General features: G+C 38.4%; 1 protein-coding gene across 2 annotated transcripts; it reads left to right on the top strand.

Moving 5' to 3' along the window:
• The first annotated feature begins 359 nt into the window (after positions 1-359).
• LOC121619309 (V-set and immunoglobulin domain-containing protein 1-like) lies at positions 360-11,256 on the top strand. 2 transcript variants are annotated; one of them, XM_041954921.1, is made up of 6 exons: positions 360-756; positions 5,351-5,689; positions 7,017-7,052; positions 8,456-8,734; positions 8,882-9,022; positions 9,883-11,256. In XM_041954921.1, the coding sequence occupies exons 1-6, from the start codon at positions 666-668 to the stop codon at positions 9,951-9,953; spliced, it is 957 nt and encodes a 318-aa protein (XP_041810855.1). In that variant the 5' UTR covers positions 360-665; the 3' UTR covers positions 9,954-11,256. The 2 variants fall into 2 exon arrangements, with proteins under 2 accessions (XP_041810855.1, XP_041810863.1); XM_041954929.1 differs by lacking the exon at positions 7,017-7,052.
• The last annotated feature ends 8,007 nt before the right edge of the window (positions 11,257-19,263 follow it).

The raw sequence follows: 19,263 nt of genomic DNA, 5'->3' as shown, positions 1-19,263 counted from the left end.
ACAAGACATTGAATATGATAGGAAAACATCAAACAGGAAAGTGTGAGTGTTGTGGGGAATTGGAATCTGTAGAATATGTGTTATTGTTGTGTCCAGCATATGAGGGGGAGAGGAAGAAAATAAAGGAGGCAGCAAAGCAAGCAAGGATATGTTTTTCCTTAGAGAGCATCCTCAATGAATCATCCAAGATGTATGGAAGGGTATTGGTATTTTTAAGAGAGAAAGGGCTGGAACTGTTCACACTCCAGTCCAGAGGGTGACGGTAATGCTCCAGTAAGTTGGATGCCAACCGCCGTAAAACCAAACAGAAGAAGAAGAAGAAGTTAGCATCCGTATTAGAGGTTAGCAACAGTTAGGGGACGGATCGTCACTTTAACCGGTAGTTAGATGTACAGTTCAGGTCACAGTTGTCCGTAAATAAAGGCTGTAGCTTATCAAGACCAAAGCGAAGTTCTCGTGTTGTTTCCCAACTGCTGGAAAAGTGAAGGAGGTTAGCCCGAAGCAAAAATCAACTTCGGTCCCGGAGGAAAACAAATACTGAGAGCTTTCCCACTGGCTAGTCGGGAAGCTAAACAGGAAAAGGCTAACGCTAGCTTGTAGCTAAGTTAAGTTTGCAAACGTTTTCGAACTAGGTTAGAATTAGTGAGCTAGTAGCAGCACACACGATGTTTAGTCGTAGACTATCGCTCCTGGAGCTTCTTTCCATTTGTTTCTTCCTACTGACTTTGGCTGAAAGAATCACCGGACTGGAAAACGGTAAGAAAGCTATTGACCGTTTGTGTTAGCTCCATAACACGACAGTGATGGCAGTAGCTAGACGTCCAGGAGCTTGTTTAGATTTGGTTTCATGACTGCTGGAGAGTTGTGGTGTTATAAAGATATGCCTTTTTGTCATTTTTTTTATTTCCTTTTGCTGTCATCTTTACATCACCTAAAGCGACTGTGTGTTAATGTTGTTGGAGGAAGTCACAGCTACTCCCGCAGGTTTTGGAGCATTAGCAACTTTCATTGAGCAGTTAGTTACTCCCACCCACCCTGAGTCCTGCTCGTTTCTGTGCTTTAATGACACGATAAATACTGAATATTGAAATTCAGTATTTATTGAAGTATTGATTAATATATATATATATATATATATATATATATATATATATATATATATATATATATATATAGACATTTTAATTATTTCAAATCCAGGCCGTAAATGATTTTTCATAAAGTTATTTACAGCAATCAGAAGTCATGTATGCACTGCAATGTGCACTGCAGTCTGATGGTCACTACGCTGTCTTACAGTTTTTATACGCTGATTTAATGCATTTCTGCAAATGCACAGTACAGGGCTGTACAGTGCAACATTAAAATCGTTCCCTGGTAGAGTCCATCCAAAGATGGTTCAGGAACCAAGACCCCCCACTGGAAAGTATTTTCCTGTACTTGTGTCACATGGATGTTGCCACTGACCCCTGCCTTTTATGAGACTCGCAGCAGGTCCTGAGTCTGTAATTCCAATGGGAGCACAGATTATGACCGTTTTTCACAAGCCACAAATCTTCTGTAGATTCTGACACTAATGTGGCATTTTTCAGATCCACAAAACAGGACAAATGTACCTTTGTTCGCGACCTGTTTTCAGCCACACACTCTTGTGAGATCTGCAGTGAGCATGTTAACCTGGCAGATAAAACGAGCAGCAATACAAGGCGCAAGCATCAGATTTCTACTCAATCTAGTGATGTATTGTTTTGACATGGACGAGCGATAGTGCATCAATAATGTGTTATCACATTGTTTTATCACATCAGCTTTTCTGATGGAGAAGTTCTTGGAGGCGGGGACACATCTCATGAGCAGGATGCGTCATCTGCTCTATATATTTATTAGTGAGTTGAGCTTGATGACAAAAGAAAATGAAGCTGTATTTTCAAGTTATCAACCAAAACCCTAAATAAGCCTGTAAGAAATAACCAAAGAACTTAATTTAAGTTCTCCAGTTGTTGACTTGAATCTTTGGATCTTTGGATCTTGTACCTCACTTTCTTTGTTTGACTCACTAATGAGAGAACAAAAACATTTTACAGATGTAAAAGTACAGCATGATCAAGATGAATTTAATACAAACATTACATTAAAGTCACATTCCTGTTGAAGTGATGAATCACTCTGCTTGTGGTGATTTGTAGAGATGGTAACAGACGTTTTGTACTCGTGCCACAAGTTTATGGCCTGTGCTGCAAAACTTTCAACATCTGTAACACCAGTGCTATGTGCATAAAAAAGTTAGAGTACAGCCCTGCACTGATGCAGTGGTCGCAGCTTTAGTTGCCTTCACTTGACGCTTGATGATTCCTGTTTCTTTCACACAACTATCACAAAGAAAACTTGTTTCGGAATATTTAGATTTGATAGTTCAGATTTCACGTGAGAGTCTTCTGTTAATAATATTCTCAGCCTGGTTCCTAATGAAGTAAAAGGTGTTGCTGTCGTGTTGCCTCATTCACTGTGAGAATATGTAGTTGTTCGAAACTTTTTACTCTATCAGTGTGACGTAGATTTAAATAGCCCTCATACTACATAAAAGTAGACACTCCAGGTTGGTTAGTTTGTGTTTGAAGGTACAAACAGTTGTGAATATGTCATTGGACAATGTGAGCATCTGTCGGCAGTGCTGCAGGTCAGAAGCAGCTCGAAACCCACCCGAAAATATACGGAATAAAAGTGAATTTTTTTCTTTGCCCAGTATGACATTAAAACATTTAGAAACATAAATTTCATGTCTGGGTCATGGACTCGATGATGACATCACTGCGGTCATACTGATGTTGGGTTTTTGTGTTGTTTTCTAAAAGGTTTCTGCTCAGAGAGAATATTTCAGTGTGTGTCGTGTGGATGACAATTTATGACCTGATGTGAATGACAGGCAGCACATGGAGCAGCAACAGATCATTTTGTTAAATTTATTTTCAGTTTTTGTTTATTATCACTAAACGTCTGTGTTTGAATTTAGGATTTGTGTTGGAAAAAGAAGGTTGGTTGTCTTTTTGCAGTCTGCAGTGAAGGATATTTGTTGCATTATTTTCTTTTTAGTAAAAGAAACAAATATTAATATGAGACAAAAAAGAGAGAGCTGGCCTGCATGAAACCAAAAAGTCAAAATCGATTCCAAAGTACAAAAAGGCTTCAAACAGCTTGATCAATTATAATGTTCCTTTTATTTAGTTTTTAATGTTTAATTTAGCACAACAGAGAAATATGTACAGACATTTAGGCTTTGCCTTCTGTATTGTACAGTAGTTGATAATAATCCTTCAGTTTGAGTCATTTTAACTTTTCTCAAACAATGAGCATCAATCAGCGTGTTACCAACAGGTGAACCAGGTGACCATCTGTTTTCAGTCCAAAACTTCAGAAATGAAGTTTGTTTGTTATTATCATTCATCCGTATACATTGTCTTCCCCAGAGCTGTTAGAGCCATCACCCCCAGCAGCCCCTCACTGCAGTGAGAGACTGTGAGAACTGTGAACACTGCACACCGCACTTTACACCTACACCTACACCTACACCTGCACCTTCTGTGTACTTGACTTTTAGGTACACACATATACTATAATTATATACATTTTAGTATATTAGCACATTTCATTTTCATTGGCATATTTTATTGTCCACTGGTATATTTTATTCTGTCGGTACATTTCACTGTGTATATTTTATATTTTATTCTGCTTGTATATTTTATTCTGTTTGCACATTTCACTTCCATATTTTATTGTTTATTGTTTAGTATATTTTATTGCCTAAGTATATTTTCATTCTGTTATATTTTTAATTGCTTCACGAATATTTTTTATTGCATGTTGGTTTATTTTATTTTATTGTAGTTATCTTAATTTTATTCATTCTTTCTAGTCTTATCTTTCTTACCATCTAACGTGGGGGTTGCAATGAAAATTTCATTGACATGTGCAATGACAATAAAGACTCTTGAATAGTACAAATAGGAGGCACAGCGGTGATGACAGTCAGGTATTCAAAGTCAAAGTCAGTTTTATTGTCAATTCTGCAGTATGTACACGACAAACAGAGTCGAAATTGCGTTACTCTCAAATCTCTTTGACAAAACATATATTAAAAGAAATAAATAAAAACTGTACAATCTAAACAATGACACATTAACATTGAGTGTCAGTATTATGTTATATACATGTAGTCACAATCAAACAACAAAAATTCCACCTGAGGGAATCTGAAGTCATTTCCAACACGGTGCCAAAAATATAGTCCGCCATAAAATGTTTATTCAGCACTTTATTTATATCAAGATCAAAACAAGCTCGTGTGAAACAACGACACAATCTCACACAAACACACAGACCCATAAGCACGGTTGAAAAACTGTCCCAGCTCCTAATGCCCCGCAGCTGTTACCTGTGACTCCCCTTCGTAGACTGCGTAACTGTGATCACCTGCCAGTGCTCAAAAATGTCCACGCGACTCACCACACACACAGCACACATTAAAACTGGCTACAACAATACATGTGCAAGAGAAACAATATAATACAATCCAGAAAATGATCACACAGAACTGTACAGTTTACCTGATAGTAAATGATGCCTAATCAGTGCAAATCTCCAACCAGTATAAAATTTGACTGGTCTCCTTTCCTGGAAAACGTACACAACATTCACATTTCTTCATACTGTTGTTTACGTGATGCTCTGATATTTTCATTGTCCCACAGATGGATGTCTGTTCATTATGTACATGCAACCATCAAACTGAAGAAATATTTCACACTGAATGAAGCATAGCCTAAATGTTAGTTTACCTTGTGCTAAATTTTAATGTTGAAAACTGAATATAATGAATGTACTAATTCGTTTTGGTATTTTCTTTTTGGACACCTCTCTGACGACTTGGCAGTTTATAGCCTTAGTTAGTTCAAATTCAGACTTCATCTGTATTAAAATGTATTGAAACTGTCCTGAAAGTAATCCAGCAGTTAAAGTGAGTTTGGAAAGCTAAACAGAAGTTGTGAAATTCAAGCACAGCATGACAAACAGTGTGATGTCGTGCTGCTCACACTGAGCCTTCAGTCTAAACGATATGTCAACACCCAAAACCAACCAGCTCTCCTAAAGTGGGCTGTGTCATGTGACTCAGCAGGTAACTTATATTATCTGAAACAACCTGAAATTATGCCAGTGTAAAAATGTCTACAGATAATCTGAACACTAACCAGTGTGCTTGTACACTGGTGTTTCAGAGTAACTGAGGTGTTAAGTGATTTTTTTTTTTTTGTCTTGACCTGCTCACTTATTTAAAATGTGCTTCATCTTTCAGGGCCAGGTGTCATCGAAGTGGTTGCAAAAGAAGGGGATGATGCTGTTTTACCCTGTTCCCTCAGCACCAAGCAGAACATTGTACCAGGGCTCTTTGACTGGAAGAAAGATGGTCAGAAGGAGGTCTTCCTGTATGATGCAGGCATCCATTACAGTAACGGCCGAGCAGGTCAGGATGAGCAGTTCAAAGGTCGCATCTTGCATTTTGAGGAAGAACTGAAGCACGGCAACGCCTCCATCATCATCAGAAATACGAACGTCGCTGACAGTGGAGACTACACCTGTGGTTTTCCACATCTGCAGCCGAATGGACAAATATTCCACATCAAGCTTGTTGTTCGTGAGTGCTTTCATTAAACAGTTAATCTTATGTCAAGATCTCCAGCTGTCATTATGGCTCAGGTACATTTATTATTCTGTTTTAACCACTGACGATGAGTAACAGCATCAAAGTAAGGCTTTTAATTACATATCACGATATCAATATCTGAACTTATCCAACACGTTGATAAAAGATATGAACAACTAATTCATGTTCATGTATGTAACATGTATCTTAGACAGGCATGAACAAATTAACAGACACTCACCTAGGTCATGGTGCAGGGACTCTTTGAACTTATGTTAAACTTAAATTGAGACTCATGATTTTTAATTCAACTTTTCCAGACTCACATTATCCTTTTGCAGTGTTTGACTGATGATGGCAATTCAGGCAGCAACAATGTGACCTCTCTGCAGGGCTGGAATTATGTCATTTTTAGGACAATCCCACTTTGGCTTTTGATAAATAACGATTTACAGGGGCATCGTGGCCAAAACCAATGGTGCAATAAGTAATAATTACATATTATGAAGACAAAACGATATCCAATCAACAATCAAAAGTCAGAATCAGGACTTTATTAAAACTGTAATTAATGTTTGACTTTGCCACAGTTAATTTAAACACAAGATACTTGTGCTCAAAAAGAGGATTCATTCTCAGTGAAGAACCTTGGAGCTCTAATCTGCCTCTATACCTGCCAAAGAGCAGTGATTCCTAACACATCTCTGGGGGTCATCAGGTGGAAACCTCCCTTCAACAGTGTTTCGCCTACTTAGTCCCACTACACCTCCAGGAGGTTAGGCAGTGAACTCCGGCGTCCCAGAGTCACCCCCCCTAGTGCCTAGGTGATGTTAAATGTGAACAGCTATAAATTAGCTAAGGTTGATCAAGATTAGTCTGAACAAGTTTAAACAACCATGCAACTACAAAATGAGTACAATTAGCTGATTAGTCTGATCAACCAGTTATTAATCACTACAAACTATATGTTATTTGACCACAAAGCATTAATCAAACCAGTATCTAACTGTTACTAAATAACTAGCAGTAACAGAGTGTTTGTGTGGTGGAAACAAAAGGTTAATATATCAGTACAGTATTTGAATTAAACAGAAGCCACCTGTGCTCTTCAAGGAAAATATTACACCAAACTCCCTTTCAGAAATAAGACATATTAACAATTCCTTCTGTGTCTGCTGAAACGTATTACTGTAGATTTAGCACTGATGAACTTCATTGTAGGTGGAGGAAATGCTCATTACCAGACTAACAGCACATGACAAGTTCATATTATCACTCATGCACTGTCCAAAACATAACGTTCCTATTTGTCTTTCAGAACTTATCTTAAGGGACCGATTTGGAGACATCAAAGGTGAGTGATGGTGTGTCAGAGGTCTACGTCTGCAACGTGTGCTACAACTGTGTCATTCAGAACTACTGATCCAGTAAATTCAACGTTTGACTGGCTGTTGTTACACGGCGTTACAGGTGGACAGGTAGAGGCAGAGGGTAACTGAACCTCAAGTTTTTCGATGCAGTATTCATGTTTTTAGATGTTTAGTAGATCTACAGCGCTCTCAATTTAAAGATAGAAAAGGAGAAGCAGGCGGTGAGTCCTGATTTTAATGTTCACTGAACTCTACATCTGCATGTTCATTAGCAAAGTTCACTCTGATCTCCTTGATATTGTTCTGAGGCCACTGGCCCAGCTTCTGTTTCACTGATGGCTCCAGACTTCCTTCACTCACACCCCTGCTGTTTCTTTGGAGGCTGTTGCTTTGAAACTGCCACCAGCAGCGTTGTTTGACTGATCGCCTGAAGTTGATGTATCTGAGCTTCAGATGTTGTCTTGTTGGCTCTTACTGGTGCAGGTGTTTGACTGAAGGCTTTGTGTCTTAAGTTTTAAGTGGGTGATAAAGTTGTAGCACACGCTGCAGATGTAGAAATCAGTGACACCATCATTCAAGACTGGCCTCTGGTCTCTCCTGATCTGCCTGAAGGTGGGGCTCTGTGGGTCACAATAGCCACTATTCAACATTACCTCCAACTGAAAGATGCTTTTCTTGTAATTACAAGAAACCTTTCTGTGATTTTATGAACTTGTGAACTAAATTAAGCTGCGATTCATATTTGAATTTAGTTTGATAAAAGTACAAACATGTTCCAGGACTCTTCTGTGGGGCTGAAGCTCCATTATTGATTTAGCTCTTGATTATTTTTCCACTGGTTTAGTCTGTAACTGTGTCTCAGAAGATCCAAGAGCTCAATGTGACGTCTGTCTGACCAACAGTCCAAACCCAAAGATATTCAGTTTACAGTGATAGAAACACACAGAAGCAGAAAATTGTCATGTTGGAGAAACTGGAAACATCGCTGGAATTATTGATTGATAAGTGACAAGAAACAAGACAGACGATTTGTTGATGTGCAGAAAATTGTTTATTATTGTTTCAGCACCAGGTTAGAGTTTGTTTTATAGGTCAAAATCAAAGACATATTTTCAGAAACTCTTAATGTCCAAACTGCTTTCACTGGTTACTCATTACCAAATAACTTTTTCCTATAAAAATATGACACCCAAAGAGGTTGACAGGTCATCATGTTCTATCTGGGGTGTGTAGTTGAGGGTCACATTGTGCTTCAGTGCTTCTCTCAGGTCTTCTCTGTCTTCAACACAAAGTATTTCACATCCAGCCTCAGTGAGGGGATAAACAACATCCCATTATCACATTTCTAGCTGAGCTTAACAAGCTTTTGTTTGCATCATGTTCACAGATGCGTCTCCAAAGCCATGCATCTCAACGCTCAATCAAACAGAGGAGATGGCGCTGCTGCAGTGTGAAGTTCGAGGTGCGTCTCCTAAACCTACAGTGGAGTGGTGGGACAGTGCTGGAAACAAGCTCCATGCTGAGGAGCCGCAGACCCCCTCTGGAGGAGACCGTCACTACGTCACCCTCCTCACCACCGTCACCACGACTAGCCGCGTCCGCTGTGTAGCCACACAGGAGGAAATCGGCCATCAGACTGAAGCTGAGACGTTCGTGTTTATCAGTGGTGAGTTTTCTTTCATGGTGTTTTAATCATCAAATCATTTGAACCGTTCATGTGTTCATTTTGTTTTTGTAGTCTGTGACAGTGTGCTGTACGTGATACACAGTGACTTTTTGAGTGTTACATTGAGCTTTTTGTGATGTGTTTCAGGGAAACTGTGTGAGGACCTGTCCAGCAAAGTGGACATTGTTGGATGGTTGTTGGCTGGATGCGTTTTGGGAGCAGTAATTGTTGCTGCAGCTCAGCTTGTTCTTGTAGCCACAAAGTGCATCACAATACGCCGTAACAAAGGTAAGTTTATAATATATATAAATATATATATATATATATATATATATATTCTGTTGGTATTTACATGAAGCGTCTGGTTCTAATACTGATTAATTAATTAAGTCTTGAGGCAAAGCTTAGTTAGTATTTGTGTTGGTTTGATCATCATCAGCTGGTTTATCTGTTCTTACCTGAGGCGTGGACTCCTAAACTACCTTGTGATCACAGTGGATTAAGTGATTACTCATCTGACATCAAGTCAAATCCGCAGCCATGTGTATAATGGATCAATTGATTAATGTATGAAGCCAAAAAGCTTCAGGAGCTATCAGGGGAGCATATGGCAGCAAAAAATATTGGCATGTAAACAGGGATTCCTAAACTGAGCAAAAACCTATTATTTAACTATATTATGAGATTTTATAGTTTGAGAAGATGAGATGAAGTGAATTTATATAGCAGGAAATAAACTGCTGGCTCTGTGTCTCACAGCTGTGATGCTCACAGTGTCTCTGTTAACAGTAAAGTTAAGAGTCAAAGTGCTTCATTCGACAGTACAGTAAGATGTTTATTCTAATTCAGTTACCGGTCGGCTGTGGTGGAAGCTGAAGTCGTCACATATTGTTAAATGTGACTCAGTGATGTCACAGGTTTAGTTTGTGTGTTCGTTGGTCGACCTCATGACGAGCATCGAGAGTCATCTGTAAAACAAATAATTCATGAGCTGATTAAAATCATTCAGACCAAGTTTTCAGTGTCCACTTTGTAAACTGATGCATCATTAAAGTCATTTTAGGAGGAAAGAAGTCTACAGTGTGTGGGCGGGCAGGCGGGTCACCACTTTATGTAAAATAAATATACTTTTCTTTTATTTTCTACAGGTTCTCGTCTGCAGAGAGACGGTTCCTCTTCCTCAGACACGCCCGACACGAAGGCAGGAATGTTGTTGTAGTGTGTGTGTGTGTGTGTGTGTGTGTGTGTGTGTGTGTGTCTGTGGGTGTGTGTGTGTGTGTGTGTCTGTGGGTGGGTGTGTGTGTGGCTGTGGGTGGGTGGGCAGGTTGGGGTATACATGTACTTGTTACATAGTGAGGACCAGAACAAGGACACACTCCAGTAGACACTTGTTGAAGTGTTCTTGGGGACTGAACACCAAAGTGCCCATGGTGGTTATTTTTGTAAAGCAGGTCGAGTGGTCAGCACGAGTAGAGAAGGGCTGTACGAGGACAGGACATCTCTGTGAAACTTGACGAGTTGTTGGTTAAACTTACAGACTGGTTTTAACAAATACACACAGAATAAATGCTTCCTACATGACAAACAACCATGACAGAGTATCAACAAAGATTTAAGTTTCACAAAGATGGTTTTTATTCCAGAACTTTTGTATCGATGAACTGTTCCTGTTTTTTTTTAATGTTGTCATTGCTTTTGTAATTTAACTTGTTTTATAATCCCATTCCATTGTGTCATTATGTACCATGTCTATTTGTCACTCTGTCACACTGCTGACCTTCAGATTCACAGCTGAACCTTCTACTATACTGTTGTTAAGGACATTATAGCACCTAAATAATGAGGTAACAAACAGAAAAAGGGATCCTATAAAACTAAAGAGATTTACAAGAAGTTGTTTAAAAGATCATGTTGATCGTATCAAAGCCAAATGTTTTGTTCCAAAAGCTCTCAAAAAGGACGGATACCCTGAATAACCAGGTGACCCGTCAGACCAGCAGACACCAGGTTCTCAGGCGTCCATTAAAGTCTACAACGTAGGTACAGCATATCATGAAGCTTATAGCCTAACCATGTTGTGCCTGAAGACAACAGCAACAAGCTAAATACTACAACTCTTATGAAAAGCAATAGTGATTGATACAGTGAATGTTGAGCAGTAGCAGTGTGAATAAGCTGGTGTCAAGGGTTGTTCCTTCAGATGAGAAGAGAAAGAAAGCAATTCATTTTCAGTCCAAGACTTTTATAAACATTAATGTATCCAAGATTCCCAGCTGAAGGAAAAAGACTGCAAAGTAAAGCTGAAGATAATCACACTGGCTTTAGTCGCTGAAGAACGTTGTTACTCAGCCAGACATGGATTCCTCGCTGTATTTAATCTTGCTGAAGATATTGTGTTGTTAAAGCATTTTTTTGTTACTTTTTGTAACTCGCATACTTTCAACAAATGTTAAAATATATGAAAATTTATCAAATGCCAGAACTATATTTTTCTAATGAAAATAAAGTGAAAACCAAAGTGATGGTGTGACTGGATGTTTTTATTTAGAAGAAAAAAATGATTATTGACCTGATCCGACATGTTTTTATGTGCTTCAAACCTTACTGAAAGTTCGAAGACAAACTAATTTCAACATATTTAAATTAAAAGTAATTTCATGTGTATGTTATGAGTAATAGAATTAAAAAAAACAAAAATGATCGAGCTCAGAATTTAAACACCTGAAACTTCAAGAACCCTCAAATCACCTGATTCAACAGAGGACTGAATTTGAAAAGTAATAAATAATTATGGTGTATCACACTGGATATGAAGCTTGTGTCAGGTCTTTTGAGAGTCTTTATGTAATGAGCTGAAGTCCAGAAAGTTCAGATTTTTGTCTGGATAATCACTTCCTGTTCATTTTTATTGTGTTAATACATGAGACAGCCACATGATTAAGCTATTATTATTTTTATTTTTTACTTTGGACCCTTTGGTTATTTTTGGAAGAAGTACTCAGATCCTTTAGTCAAGTAAAAGTACAAGCACATCAATAATACACCATTAAAAGTAAAGTTCTGCATTGAAAACCCCACTGAGGTTATAATATCCATACTGAAAATGTAGAGTAAAAGTACTTCCTCTGCAGGAAAATGTCCTCTGTGACAGATAAACTTACATGATATTCACTTCTTACCTTTGCATCATTGTGTAAGCATCACTTTACTGTTATTAAAATGAAACCATGTAGGTTTAGAGGGGAAACCACAGCAATGGTGGAAATAAATATGATTACTCAAGCATTGTACTTCTGAGGTATTCACGCTTCAATTTTCAATTTCATATTACAATACAATACAGGACACACCTGCCAGCCAATCAGAACTCAGAATTCAGCGGTCATGGTGTTAGAATTAAAACTACATTTTCCTGACAGCTGTAGTAACTATAGTTACCGTGCAGATTAGGATTTTAAAGACCTAATATGAAATATAAGGCATTGTTGCGGTGTATAAAATGAGCTTGACACCATTAAAATTATATATTTAAAGGTTTTATTGATAACATTTTTATGCAAAATAATTACAAAACTGAACTTTTAGAAATGTGTGGGATAAAAGTTGTTTTTTCGTAAAAAATATATTATGATTGTTAATTAATCCCTTTGGAAATGCTGTCGGACTTAAAATAAATGTTTTGTTGCTGTCGGTGTGATATATGTGACGCTTGTTCCCGCTTCTAACGCAGCTTGAGAGCCAATAGGATCACGACGTTGGTATCACGTGGTATCTCTGCGTCGTCTGCAATCAAACGTCGTAGTAGCTCCCAGTTAGCGTGGAAAAAAAACGAAAAAATGGCTGAGTTTGACAATGAGAGAGCGGCTTCGCGCCGGTACGAACCCCCAGTTGTTAGTTGGAGTCATCTGAAGGAGTCTCAAGGGCTGAAAATCCGCGCCGAGGGGCCACTTTTCTTCTTGACCGGTAAGCTAAATCTAATGTTTGCTAGCTAGCTAATATTAATGTTAGCTAGCTTTAGCAGGTAATTTAGCCCGGCGGTGTCTCGCCAGATCAAGGCGCACGACATAAATGCGCAAAATACTGGTTTGTCTAGTGATTTTTTTTTAAATCACTACATGGAGCAATAATTAAAGAGCTGCTGTGTTTATGGAAAAACACGTATCTCCCCAGCCATGACAGTAACGTTACTAGGGGTCGGTGCTGTGTCGAAAATGTGTTGCCCCATTTATCTGTTTCCCCTTACCTGAAACTGCACCTGACATTATCCATAATGCTAACCAGTCGATAGGTGGCACTATAGGAAGCACAATTCTAACAGGAGGGGAACATTATTCGACACAACACCGGAAATCAGGTGCCTTAGCCTACTGCATTGTGGGTATATGTTCTACCTGGAGTTCAGACCTGAGTGTATCACTGAAAGAGTGGCATGTCATGTGAGGCGTGTTGTCAGGATTTTAGAAGTCGAGTCGTGTAGACTGGGCGCCTCACTAACTACTAACTTATGATGTTTTCAGGATGGTAATCTCAGGTATGATCACAGTGATGACCCCTCGACCTCTGTCAAACTGAAGAAGAAGTGCCGCTGAACTCCAGCTGTTGCCCTATTTATGGTTCACTGTCCGCAGATCGGTGAGTGTCATAAACAGTATTCTAACTATCTGTCTGCATTTACATATCACATACATCCCCTTCTAAACACTAAGACAAAGACACAGACTGGTTAGTGTCAGAGGATGTTTATGTGGAGAAACATTTTTTACAGTGTAGTGACTGTTTGACTCACAACATCAGACATGACGAACCTGGACGACAGGTCGTTAATTATGATATTTGAATTCCATCTTTGACCTATAATTGCTAGCTGGTATATTTCCAGCCATATTATTTGCCATTTTTTATATGAGTGTATTTTATACAGTGGAGGAAATAATTTATTGAACTCTCACTGATTTTGTAAGTTTGCCCACTGACAAAGAAATGAACGGTCTATAATTTTAGTGGTACGTTTTATTCAACAGTGAGAGAAAGAATATTAAAAAGAAAATTCAGAAACCACATTAAATAAATTATGTTAATTATTTTGCATTTCATATTTGATCCCCTTTTAAAACATTGCTTAGTACTTGGTGAAGAAACCCTTGTTGGCTAGTACAGAGGTCAGTTTCCTGTTGTTGATGACCAGGTTTGTGCACATCTCAAGAGGAAATTTGGACCACTCCTCTTTGCAGATTCTCCAAATCTTTCAGATTTCGAGAGCAGGGTACATGGTCCCATCCATCTTTCCCCCGATCCGGTGAAGTCGACCTGTCCCCTTAGCAGAGAAACACCCCCAAAGCATAATGCTTCCACCTCCATAACTCAGAATTCCTCTTCCTCCAAACATGGCACGTGAAATTGATACCAAAGAGCTCGATTTTGGCTTCATCTGACCACATCACCTTCTCCCAGTCATTCTCTGAATCATCCCAGTGTTTATGGCAAACTTCAGACGGGCCTGTACATGTGTCTTCTTGAGCAGGGGGACCTTACGGGCGCTGCAGGATTTTAATGGTTAATGGTTTTATTGGTGACTGTGGTCCCAGCTGCCTTGAGATCATTAATAAGCTCCTCCCGTGTAGTTCTGGGCTGATCCCTCACCTTTCTCATGATCATTGATACCCCATGGTGTGAGGTCTTGTGTGGAGCCCCAGACTGAGGGAGATTGATGGTCATTTCGTATAATCGCACTAATTGTTGTCAGCTTCTCATCCAGCATCTTGCCAATGGTCTTGGCGCCCATTCCAGTCTTGTGCAAGTCTACAATCTTGTCCCTGATGTCCTCTCCATGATGGAGAGGTTGGAGTCTGATTGATTGATTCTGTGGACAGGTGTCTTTTATGCAGGTTACGAGTTGTACTTTAGCAGCAGTACTTTCTTAAAGCGAAAGGACTAATCTGTGGGAGCCAGAATCCTTTACGGTTGGTAGGGGATCAAATACTTATTTCACTCACAATGAGATGCAAATCAATTAGTATTTATTTTTTAAATGTGATTTTCTGCATTTTCTTTTTGATATTCTGTCTCTCACTGTTTAAATAAACTAAAATTATACTAGTACTAAAATTATACACCGTTCATTTCTTTGTCAGTAGGCAAATGTGCAAAATCAGTGAGGGATCAAATAATTATGTCCTCCACTTAATATTCTGCACTGCTGTGTGATTTCTGTGATTCTTTCCAATGTGATCATTATTTTTGATTTTGATGAATACTAATGATAATGAGAATAAAGAGCAATAATCATAATAATCCAGTAGAACATTATATATCATAGCTCTGACAGACCATTTTTCCCAGCATAGTGTGTACTAGTAAAATCTCCTGATAATACTTCTGTACTGTAACATATTAACTTGACTTTTACATGTAGTGGAGTATTTCTACACTGTGGAGTCAATACTTGAGAAAATTGATCTAAACATTTAGAATGAAGGCAGACTGAATCATAGCTGATCAATAAAACATTGTTTAATGTTTGTCATTAATTATGAATCCACAACACAGCAGTTTGTTTAGTGAGTAGGAAAAAACGTGAGTATTTACACCTACTGTCGTACACGTCACAGTTTATACCCATGCTAACACAATAAAGACTTTTATATACAAGAAATACTTACTAGCATCATTGTACAAAGGAATACCATCATAGTAACTCACTATCTGGATTTTTCATTGATGCAAAATACACAAAATAATAATGAACCTCCGCTCAGCTGCCCTGAAATAATCAGAATAATTAGACAAAAGGAAGTTGTATTGTTTGCTGTTGTCTAGGTTTAAAAACAGTTTTACATCAGAAAGTACAAGGCGAGACAATCACAATCTACATGTATACAAGGTTTGCCCTTTATGATCAGTATAAATACTCTGTCTCTTGTTTATGTACACAGAAATCAACCCGTCTCCTCCGTGCACTGAATATCGAGTTTCCCTTCACGTCCCTGCTCTTTTTATCCGTGACAGCGTTTACAAAAAACAAAGACGTACAAACGAGTGAGTTCAGTGGTTTTAGTGTCACAGCATGCTGGCTGTTAGTCTAACCGGTGCATCACTAAGACAGAATTATGTCCTCAGCTTCAGACTGTATACAGAGACAAGCAGTGTACTTAAGCCTCAGTCAGCACATCAGACGAGCCGACATGTCCTCTGTTCACGTCCACGTGTTGACCACATGTCTTCTTACAGGACACGTCTTCTTTTACGTTCAGAAAGTACCACATTTGATCAAATTTCCCATCTCTCAAGCATGTTCATGTGTTTTTTTTTTAACAACTCAACAAAGTACAAAGAAAACAAACTTCAGTGCTGAAAGAAACAAAATAATTCAAACTGGACATCGAATAGAAAATCTCTGATCATGAAAGGCTTTGCATAGTTCTTGTCTTTTTCCATAGACGTGTGAACAATTTTGAAGGTTTGGATGACTGTGAGAATACTCTGTGTCCAGTTTATTAGGTACACCTGCCTGAAACTAATGTAGCCTAATACAGCAGGCCTGCAGTAAATCCTCCCTTATATAAATATATATATCTTATAATGTTCAGTTTGTGCAGAGACTGTCTCAGAAAGGTGCTGATTCAACTGGATCATCATTTTGGAGGATGTAGTTTGTGGTGCTGTTCAGTTGTATTAATGTGAGAGATGTTTCTATTATTTTGTCCACCACATGTATTTCACTGTGGTAGACCAAATAACAGAAAGTCATCTCTGAAACAGTCTCAACACAAACTGAACTTTCTGACCTTCCTTCTGTTGCATTGGACCGCGTTAGCTTTAGCTTGGTGTAGCTAATAAACAGCTAACTGACTGTCCAGGCCTTTATATTTAATTTATTTCACACAGTCGGCTTATTGTAAAGACTGTAACATAATATTATGGCCAAACAATTCCTTCACACACTGTGTAAAATCTTACTTAAATTGATAAAAAAAATCTTCATAAATTGCTAATTGAACCCACACAGCACAATCTGCAGTCAAAGCCTGTGAATCCTAATTCATATTGTAGCATCTGACGGGTGGATTTACTCCTCACACAGCAGGAGGACACAGTCTGACACCCGCTGTCTGATGTGAAGGCAGCAAACAGGAGAAAAGATCGTTTAGCATCATTTAGATCACGACTCAGTGCCATGTGAAACAGAAATAATCACTGTACTGTCGGGGACAAATGAACTTTCCTCACCGCTTCAGTGAAAAAATGCCCCTTAAAGTATACTTTCTAAATAAATAAATGCTGATGTGAACATTTGTTCTGACTCAGCTGCACTGTGTCACTTAGCTTTTAGCAGAACGAAGACCAACACAGAAAATAATTCGTGTATCAGTCCCACAAAATCACAAACTTAATGCTTCATCTTTGATCCTGAGTGATGATGATGATGATGTATTTTCAGATACTGTTTTCATTAAAGGAACAGTAAACTTAAAGGTTTTCCAAATCTAAAAAGATAAACATGACAGCATTGACATCAAACCTCACTAACAAAAGCTCTTTGTGAACTGTTCAATGGTTTTCTGGCCTGTTCCAGATTAAATATTACTTTTCGTCTTCACTTGGATTAATTAGTTTTTACAGTGAAAAATCACATTTGTCGTGTAATGTTGTTTTCATTTGTTCAGTAAAACTTTTTCTCTGAACATTTTGACACAGCACAACTTGTTTAGTGTCCCACTCAGCCAGAAAATGGGACACCTGAATGGAACGCAGCCATCGTTGATTCATTAATCTCATCTGTGCTTTGTCAAAATGTCGGCTGTGAAAAAGTCCATCCTGCTAACGACCTGTCAATCACTCATCACAGGTAACCGGCGGGGAGGGGCAGCGTTCCACTATCCTCCACCTGTGGACTGAACGCTTCACGGCTGCTTAAAAACCAGCATCTGCAGCAGGTAATTAAGATATTTAAGTAAAATACAAACATGGTAATTATTAACTAACTTTTGTATGAGCTAAAAACCGCTAACAGATTTAAAGAATAAGGCTGGTGTTGTTTTTTCTCTTAATATTTTGAGACAACTGTCTGTGGCTCATTGGTTCCTACTGCAGAGGTAAATGTAAAACAGCTCACAAATAGTGTGGAAGAAATCAAGTGTGTCAGATGGAGTCAAACTAAAATACAGTGCAGGAAAAATCAGAATATGACCAGTCTGAAGTTTTACTGTCTTTGAAATTATAAATTCAGGACTTCAAACTTTACAAGGATCTTTGAGATGTTGTGGTTCAGGTCTAGTTCACCATGTACCCCCCAGCATCGGGCAGACTGAGCACTTTAAACAGCTGTGACAGACGCAGTGTGCTAGTTACGAAGCTAAACCAGGTGAGCTAACAGCTGTTCACAGTTCAGTTTCCCTCATTTCAACCAAAGAGGAGCGATCAGGTGGATCACAGGATGATGACAGCATGAACATAATATGAGCTGGTTGCTAAAAGTAAAAAGTTTAACATCTTAAAAACAAACAAAATATAAAAGTATTACCCCCCCGCAGTACTTTTACACCAGATCACCGAGATTAAATCCTGTAGATTAAAATCCTTCATGATTCAAGTTCTCTGCCTGAACCGTAAAGACATCAGTGCACACAAGTCCTCCAGTAGTTTACGCTCAGTCTGTCCAAGCTGTAACTTCCAATGAACGAACATGCATACAAAACAGTTTCCTGATTAAAAAAATGTACATTTCAGTTCATTAATTTCATAAAAAATGGCAAAAAGTGTATATTTATTCTAGTTAATATTCTCTATAAATATCATCCGTCTGGTGCCTCGCAGGTTCTTCCCTCCACACCTAAAAAAAATCCTCACAGGTTAAAACGGCTCTTCATCGTAAGAAACCTCAGTTGTTTCTCGACCCCTGGAGTCGTGGGATACACCACCACAACACCCGCAGAGTGTTTGTGTGCGAGGCGTCGTCACCGCAGCTACTGAAGGCTCAGGAAGCCATTTGTCTTGCATATTTCTACAGAGGTTTCACCTTCAATCAAAGCAGTAGGATTAAATATAAATTCTATACGTCTATATACTGTATTACATTTATCTACAGACTTTGTTGGAAAATATGTTTGTTTCTGCAGTTTATCTGACCAATAAAATGAAGGGGAGGATCTCAACATGTCGTTTGATTGGCTGTTATTCAGAACTCCGACAATTTCTTTCTTTTCATCTTGTTTTCAGTGAGATCATTTTACTTAATCTGCTTTTATAATAAATATGTTCAGATTATAATTCTCACTGTTTTGGTGCTCTGTTGTTTTGTTAAAGTGCTGCTTGTAAAATCCTCAGAACAGGATATAATCATTTTATTTATCTAAAATCTTCTGATTGATTGATGAATGTTACCAATGAAAATGAAATCAATAACGAGATGAGAGATTCTTATCTGTGCAGTTTCAGTACATGTGCGACTGCATGTAGAAATACGTGTTTGTGAACATTGTCATGATGGATTTAGTGAAGAAGCTGATTAAATTTTTTTTTTTAGTTTAAGC

Source organism: Chelmon rostratus, chromosome 2 (assembly GCF_017976325.1).
Source record: "Chelmon rostratus isolate fCheRos1 chromosome 2, fCheRos1.pri, whole genome shotgun sequence".
Classification (NCBI taxonomy): Eukaryota; Metazoa; Chordata; class Actinopteri; order Chaetodontiformes; family Chaetodontidae; genus Chelmon; species Chelmon rostratus.
Note: the sequence above shows the minus strand (reverse complement) of the source record. Positions and strands in the feature narration are given on the sequence as shown.